Source organism: Hippocampus guttulatus, chromosome 21 (genome assembly GCF_054856545.1).
Source record: "Hippocampus guttulatus isolate MCC_2025c chromosome 21, RoL_Hgut_1.0, whole genome shotgun sequence".
Taxonomy (NCBI): domain Eukaryota; kingdom Metazoa; phylum Chordata; class Actinopteri; order Syngnathiformes; family Syngnathidae; genus Hippocampus; species Hippocampus guttulatus.
Window position 1 is genome coordinate 2626488 of NC_141281.1, and position 8232 is coordinate 2634719.

The 8232-nt window shown below is 50.6% G+C and overlaps 1 protein-coding gene across 1 annotated transcript; it reads right to left on the reverse strand.

The window, feature by feature from the left end:
- Nucleotides 1-4316: 4316 nt before the first annotated feature.
- Nucleotides 4317-6557, reverse strand: skida1 (SKI/DACH domain containing 1). The gene has a single exon (XM_086102086.1). It carries the CDS (start codon nucleotides 6525-6527, stop codon nucleotides 4317-4319), a length of 2211 nt encoding a protein of 736 aa, XP_085958212.1. The 5' UTR covers nucleotides 6528-6557.
- Between the last annotated feature and the right edge of the window lie 1675 nt (nucleotides 6558-8232).

Sequence of the window (8232 nt, forward strand, 5' to 3'; positions counted from 1 at the left end):
ATTTGCCGTTCTGGCTCGTTTCACGCAACGTGGGCGAGTGGCACATCTGCCTTCCGCCGTCTCCGGTGGACTTTTGGCGGCGTGCGATGCACGGAAAAGCCCCAACAAATGCAGCCGAGCTTCGAGCCCTCCGAGCTGCTTTTCCCCCATTCGTCTCCCGGGCGAGCTGCCCCCGAGACCCCGCGTCTCTCCCGCTTGGGTCTTTTCAGCCCTTTAACCCGAAAGCATTTCAATGAAGCTCGAGGAGCACGAGTCTATTCATAAGATGGTGCTTAGAGGCCACTTCAATAATTACGATAATATATGCATGTTGACATATGCGGCTATCCCCCCCCCCCCCCTAGCAAAGCACATCCAGCGCTGAGGCTTATTAGCGATGCATGGATTGATTGATTTTTACGTCAGCGTCCTAATCGCACGAAGCAGCCACCGCGCAGTCCCCTCTGCATCCTGCTCCGTGTCGAGGGGGGGGGGGGGGTAGAAAGGCCAGCGAGACGCCGCCGTTCCTTCGCCGATCCAATCCCGATCGCGCTAAATAGTGCACATTTGACGAAGCTGACACGAAATCAACTTTGCAAGCACCAAGATAAAACCCGCGCGTTGCTCTGCGATTGGATTGTCTTTGCAATAATTGCGTCCATTAAAAGCTTTGAAAACACTGGCGGCATACAATGTCGATTTGTTGCAGATAAGGCCAACCGCGAAAGACACAATGGTTAACAAATGCAAATACCGATTAGTGTGTGAGTTTCTTTTTTCCTCTCTCCGTCTCTCTCTCTTCAGGCTGCACGCAGGAGAAGCACGTATCAGCACGCAAAAGACCCTCGTGTGCCTGCATCGCGCCACCGTTTGCCCAAACACGATGAGTGTGTGTGATCCAGTCTGCTGGCTCCCAATCCGCACTGGAATTTCAGCCGCTCGACTCTGCTTTTGCAGTCGGGGCCCCTCCGCGCAGGCCCCACGCAGCGGCTTGACTTACTTGGGTCGGCCAGCCGAGGTTGCCTGGCGGGGATCTGGCTTTGGAGCACACCGCAGAGCGAGCGCCCGCGCACGGCGTGATAAATGGCAAGTCCCCTCAAACCTTTTCACTCACTTTTTGGCTGAGGGCTGCACTTATAGATATCGGAAACACTTGGGCTTACATTGTGCTGTTTCAGTGTTCCTTTTATTTTATTGACGTGACTGTGTGTGTCTGTGTGTGTGTTTGTGTGTGTGTCCCCGCTGCTTTTCATTTGAAATCAATAAGGATAGTCTCCAGCACATCCAGCTACCATTCAGCGTCATAAAATTGGTGGGATGGATTGCTATTTAGGTGGTTCTCAGAAAGTATGCTCCAGGGATGTGAAACGAGAGCCCAAAAATGAACTGGTTCAAAACCAGGTCAAAAAAAGGACATAAATCAAATATTCATGCATGCAGTGTGCTACGAATAAATAATAATGCATTGATCTATTTTTGTGAATGTATATTACCATAATAAACGGACACCACCCTTGACACGTAGCTTCGCGTTGTCATAAAAAAAAAAAAATTCAAAAAAAAAGGCGCTTAAAAAAATGTCAATATTGTATTTTGCATGCAATCCTTTAAACTTGTGCTTCAACTTAGTAAAGTTGTACAGGTGGAAGTGGACAACACGTTACAGAGGTCGGTTGCACCTTGTGGACACGCAGCGAATGTCGTTTTTTTTTTTTCTTCCCGGCTACGTATTATCACATTATGGACAGCGTGGGACTCAATGAGAGTTTATCTTGTGACAATGACATTCTGCCACTTTAACAACAGTTTTTGAAAGTGATTCTCAAAGCGGGTCAAAGTGTGAACATCCCGTTGGACTATCTTTTGTGAGAACCACGGGCCATGGGTTTTCTCAACCCAGTTTCTCTTTCCTCAATTTAAACCCATCCCCGATTTTTGGGGTCAAAATTGATCTCATAAAACAGTCGTCTTACACTCAGTTGCGTGTAGTGGATGTTTAATACTTTAAAAAAACGGGAAAGGAAAGTGCATTAGAAATCAACTGTTCAAGTTTCCATTTTGAGTGCAGTTGTCCCACATACAAATGTATATCTGCATAAAACAAAAACAACAAACACCCCCCCCAAAAAAAAAACTTCGGAAAAGTCACACAATAAATATTCCATTTCACACCCAGTGACTTCAAACTCCGTGTCAAAAAATATTATCTCAAGTAACGTGTCAAAAAACGTCACCGACGGAGGAACGTGAGGATGCTGACGAGCATTGTCGTTCGTCAATATTGTTTACAATGATAGCGGCAGTGTCACTGAGCTCAAACACCGTGACCACTGTCTACGTCCATGCATCGTGCTTAGTGTGTGTGTGTGTGTGTGTGTGTGTGTGTGTGTGTGTGTGTGTGTGTGCGTGTGCGTGTGCCCTAGCCCTCTTCTTCCTGTGTTGTGCAGCCTATGCTTTTGACATGCGGTTTAAAGGTTGAAAGCTTTGCTCTTGGAACATAGCAACCCGCCTCCACCCCCTGTCTCGACTGTGTGCAACCTCACCCGAACCCCACTCCACCCTTTTCCTGCATTTTTTCCCGTAGGCCTACGTAGCACCTCGGGGGCAAAGCTTTTTTTTTTTTCAAATAGCCATTTTCCAGGCTGGAAATAGGGCTGGACGTTTTGAATTGTCACTCACGAGAAGGCCCTCGGTGAGCAGGGGCTTCACGTGTACTGCTTGCACGCTTTAATCACGCATCTTAACGTTTGCCAGATGTCAATTTAAAGCAGTTTTAAACAATCATCATTAAAATACAATCATCTGAATGAGAGCCATCTTTTGCTGAGTTGAGCTGAAGTCACTCTCGGCCATGCAGGGGGCCTATCATGGGTGCTCGCCATTCACCGGATCTGCTCTTTCCCTCAGAAGGAGAAAAAAAAAGAACTACCAATTAGCAGGACCTAGTCCCGAATTATAACATCTTACACATTTCCTCAAAATACGCACCACGCGTGTAGGTGCGACCGCAGTCATTTACAGGTGTTTCCTGGTGCTTCGAGGTTTGCCTGCTGGCTCTTAACGGCTGAAATTCGAGCTGCGCACAAACAACTTCGAGGCACTACATTCATTGATGCTCAAAAGGTAGCATTTCGGGCGTTTGGGTCATAAAGCTACATGAAAAAGATGGTGTTTTGGTGTCCCTCGAGGGGAAATAGATTTCTCACCGAACCCCGAATCAGATGAATGGAAAGTGGCTTCACAAAGAGAAACCTTCGTATCAGATATACTCCCGAATGATAAGGTCGAGCCATTTCAAATCGAATCGTGGGTGGAGACCAAATCAACAAGGCCCCGCTTCTCCAAAAGCTTAATGCAACATTTGTATGTTCTGATCGGGCAGCCCGCAGCTTTCACGGGAGCCCAAATAGTAACAAAGTGCATTTTGCTTTCTTGTGCTTTGTTTGCTTTGTTTCGGCGTGGCTTTGGGTTGGTCCCCTTTTTTTCAACGAGACTGCATTGGGACCAATGTTCTTGTTGTGAATTTCACCGTGTATCCATAGACGGCGAACTGGAATCGATCACGTGATTAGTCTCGGCCTTTTTCTGAAGTTGTGATTTTCCCCATACTGTTTTTGATTGTCCGTAAACATAAGGCTTGTGTTGTGTTTGTCAGCACCTCGCGCGGGCATAATTCTAAGCAATTAAACAAGAGAACAAGTTCACGCCCCCCCCCCCAAATAAATGCACATTTTGTATGAAAATTATTCAACTCTAATCAAGGCGCAACTGTGGTATACAGACATTGCCAAGCCCACTTTAATAACTCCTACATTGAACGCTTGGAAGTGGAACATCTTGGGGCGTTGCGGTCAGCCCGTCAATCAAAAGGGGAAACCACAGATTCCGTATAGTTAAAGAAAACGAGTGGCACATAATGGAATAACCCTGATAGAAGCTTTGAAATTCACCGAAGTCCTCGTCTCGAGGAATTCTAGTTTCAGCCTCTTTCATACAAAGCGCCAACCAGAAACACTCTGGCACAGTCATACAATCCAACAGGTCGACATAAAATGAGCAGGAAAAAAAATAGTTTGAAAAAGTTAAGTCATGAGAACTTAGGGCTGGTAGCTTTGTTGTTGTTGTTTTTTTTTCTTCAAATAAATCCACATATGAGGGCCTCACGGTGGGCGTTTTCTGAAACTTCAGTTGACTTCCCGTGTTGTTTTTCTCTTGTCTTAACCTTGAATGCAATACAATTGCAACAAATTTCCAAGGGGGGGGGGGGGGACTCACTGGATGAGGTTCTGAGTGAGGCGGCTTTTTACTTCTTTTTTTTTTTGCACTGCTCAGTAGGCTTATTTTGCGGTCCTGTGAGTGAGTGGGGGAGGGACAACGTGTCCTCCCGGCTGCCAACTCCACACTGGGTGAGATGGAGGGGGAGGCCCGAGACCCCTCAGAGAGTTGAGGGAGTAAGCGGGACATAGATCCCCGTCGCTGCCAACCGCCAACGACGGCGAAAATGGGAAGTTTGCCATGAGGCTGAAAGGCAGTTTGACGCCGCACGTCCAAGTGTTCGCGCTGCTGCGTTTACGTCGGCTCGGTAAATTCTCCGCGGAGGCTTCCTCGCAGGGGTGAGAGGGGGCGGAGGAGGTGGAGGAGGCAGCCCTGGTGACCCTGCTTTGTCTTGATTGCGCCCTGGAAAGCCTGGCTCTCCCCCCCAGCTCTGAAGCCCTGCACTTTTTATTCCTCGTTTCCCCCTCCTCGAGTCGGTCCCGGGTGCTCGGATATCCGTGCGAGCCTGCGGGCCACTCGGCGGCAGCTTCGAGGGCGTCCTCGTCTGATTTCACGTCGACGGGCGGGTCGGCGTTGCCGGAATGTTTCGTGTTGATGGGGGGCACTTTGAAGGTGACGGCGTCGGCCTGGCACTGGTATTCATATTCATTGCGGCAGTCTTCCGCTTTTAATTTCACTTTGTGCAGAGCAAGGGGCGGCGTCCTGGCGATCTTGCAGCCGCTCTCGGAACGAGGAGACGCCGTCACGGCGAGCTCCTCCGTCTCGCTCTTGATTTTCTTCGGGGGCGTGGGCAGTCTTTGTCCGGTGAATTTCGCCTCTTTGTCCCGGCCGCGGGCTTCGTCGATGGGACACGCCGACGTCCTGCGCGCTGCGCAGAGGCCCATGTTGGCGTGCGGCTCAAAACGGACGCGTTCGACCACTGCGTCGGGGATCGGACCCGCCTCGTCACGCCCGTCCTCGGCGAAAATAACAGAGAGGAATTTGGACCCGGAGCGGTTCCTAAATGCGCCTTCCTCATGTCCTCGCTCCGCCTTGTGAGCGGCGGCAACGTGGCTCTGCGGCTGCTGGTGGTTGTAGTGAAACGTGGGCTGCAGAAGCAGAGGCGCCGCGATAGGGTTAAGAGTTTTGGCGAGGGCCCCCACCCGGGCCCGCCGAAAGCGGATACTCTGAACCGAAACCCGACTGGAAACCGAGCTGGAGTCCGAATGAGAGGAGCTTTCTTCCTCCTCCTCATCCGTGCTGGCCTCGGTAGTCTCGGACTGGGTTTCATCCTCATCCTCCTCTTCTTCCTCGGAGCTGCTGCTGGTGGAGAAGCCGGAGCCGAAGTCCGAGTCGGGATAGGCACGGTCCGAGTAGGTACTGGATTCGGTATCGCTACTCTCCGGGAAGCTGGCTTCGAGGTGATGGCGGTGAAGGTAGAAATCCGGGCTCAGTTGGAAGGCACCAAAAGCCGCACGGTGCGTCACGGAGGATCTGGGTTGCACGAGCAGCACCGGCGGGACGTGCTGGCGGTGTCTGCTCTTCCAGGGGTGTCTTGGGCCGTCCCGGCCGCCGCCCACCTCGCGCCTCCTCTTCCTTTTGTGATGAAGGTCGCCGGCCGCGCGAGACAGCCGGGACTGAGCGGCCATGGCCGACTGCAGCGCCGCTGCGGGAGCGCTCCGGAAAAACGAATGCTTCTGGCTGAAAGTCACCCGGTTCCCTTGCAACTTGGCGGTTTCATAGTTTTTAAAGTGTCTGCGAGTGGGCTTTGTGGCCGAACGGCAACCTCGTCCGCGGCTTTTGTGGTAAAAGTGAGGTAGTTTGGAGTCGCAGGGCTCTCTCCTCGCCCGGCGCGCTTTGTCTTGCACGCCGTGCAAACTGAGCCAAACTTTTTTCTGCCAAAGCTGGGCGTCCGCGTGGAGCAGCCCCGCGGACGCGAGGCCGTCCCCGGCCGAACGCGAGGCGGCTTTGCTTTTGCCCTGGCCGGATTTCAACACTCGCTCCGTCTTGCAGGAAAAGTAGAGCGCCTCCACGTCCTCCCGCGATATGAGCGTGCACTTGGCTGCGTGGAAAGCGATGGAGTTGATTGCCTTGAGCTTGCGCAGCTCGTCCAGGTCGCAGTGGTGCTTCTTCACCTTCAGGTGGTCCATGCGCTTGTGCACGGTGGTGCGTGGAATGTTCTTGAGCAGCTCGGTGAAGACCTGAGACAAAGCAAACATCTGCTTGCCTTGGATGAGCAGGTAGCCCAGTCGAACTCCTTGCATTTCCTCAAAGCCGCACTCGAGGTCTCCCATGTTTTATGGATCAGTTCCAAATGCTCCAATCCCGTCTGTGGATTAATCAAGGCATCCTGCTCATACCCCCGCGCCAAACTTTGACATGCCGGCTGTCAGGTGCAACGAGCCGGCCGCGTCCGCTCGGCGCACGCACAGTCCGGCATGGCGGAGGAGCGAGACGGATGCATCCGAGGTTGTTGGCTGTTACCTGCCTCTGTCGGCTCCACTCCCCTCCGGTCGGCAGCAGAGCGAGGGGAAGGTGTGCACAACTGCCTCTGCCAGAGGAATAAAACGGCGTGTGGATGGTTGGGTGGGGGGTTCTGTGTGAGGGGAGGGAGAACGAACGAGAGAGCGAGAGAGAGAGAGAGAGAGAGAGAAAGCAGCTAAAATACAGCTGCTGTTGTGGCAGCACAAATATAATGACAGCGAAGGGGAGGTGCGCCAGTCGGGGAGACACCTTCATCAATTACTGCTCACGGACTCGATGCCCATTGGGTGCTCTTGACAGGTGATGCAATAAAAATGATATCCCAACCCCACCCATGACCACATCCACTTTACAATCGCCCGCAGCCCGCAGTAAATCACTCATCATCATCGCCAGCATACATTTACAAAGACGAGAGTGAGAGAGACACGATTAAATAAATAAATAAATATATATATATATATATATATTTTTTTTTTTTTAACTCGGCGGTTTATACGTTGGCCCATTGCACAATGTTCCCCTATGGGTTCCCTTTAAAATACACACATTGAAACCATGACGTGGTAGCAGAGCTGCTTTTCACAATCGAGCTCCGATAAATCGTCCTCATTTCTCATGCCCAGCTTTGACCCACTTATCCTACAATCGTGTCTGCATTAACTTAAACTCTGCACCCGTTTTGTTCATTTCAGAAAAGGGGTTTCAAAGCACCCCAAAACCCGGAAGCTGCATGTTCTGCTTGTCTGTGTGAGTGTGTGTTCAATGAAATGATTTCCAGGGGTGGATTTCTGAATGGAATTAAACATCCTCTAAAATCCTAAAATAAGAGTCGTGCGGCTATATTTTTTTCTGTTAAAAAACCCCGATTTGTAATGTTTCTAGAAATATGTACAGTAAAATGTATGCGTGGAATTGGGCATGCGAAAAGTGCAGTCGTGTTTGCTCCTGATGCACAATGGTCTTGAAAAATACATTGATTTGTCAATGAGAGCCTTATTCAAAGGTAGTGTAGTTTAATTCATAAACAAGCATTTCACAGTTGTCATCGCAAAAGGCTATCAAAGGCATATACGCTGTGAGTTACGTTGAACCCGGAAGTGGACACCAATCCATTTCCTTTTCGACGCTCGCCTCTTTGGGGGCCTCCGGACGAATCTGTTGTCCCCCTTCACGATGTCCCCGCTTGACGTTGCATCGTTTGTTATGGTCCAAAACACGTGAGTTCCCTGCGGCCGTTGCAGTCCACAAAGAACGCAAAGGCGTGCGTGACGGGGCCCGTCCACATGTAGTCGAGAGCGGGCATGCATGAGCTCTTGACAATGTAAAAGGCCATTTACTGCTTTACGGGACGTCCGTGTCTTTTGTTTTATTCAGTCTCCAAAACCGAATTGACTAACGGAGAACCTCTCATGATAGGATGATCCGGGTGGCAGACTTTACGGCAAACCACTAAAACAGGGCAAACTTACTCAGTCGTGGTCGTTTTGGATGCACAAGTTGGATTTCTTACTG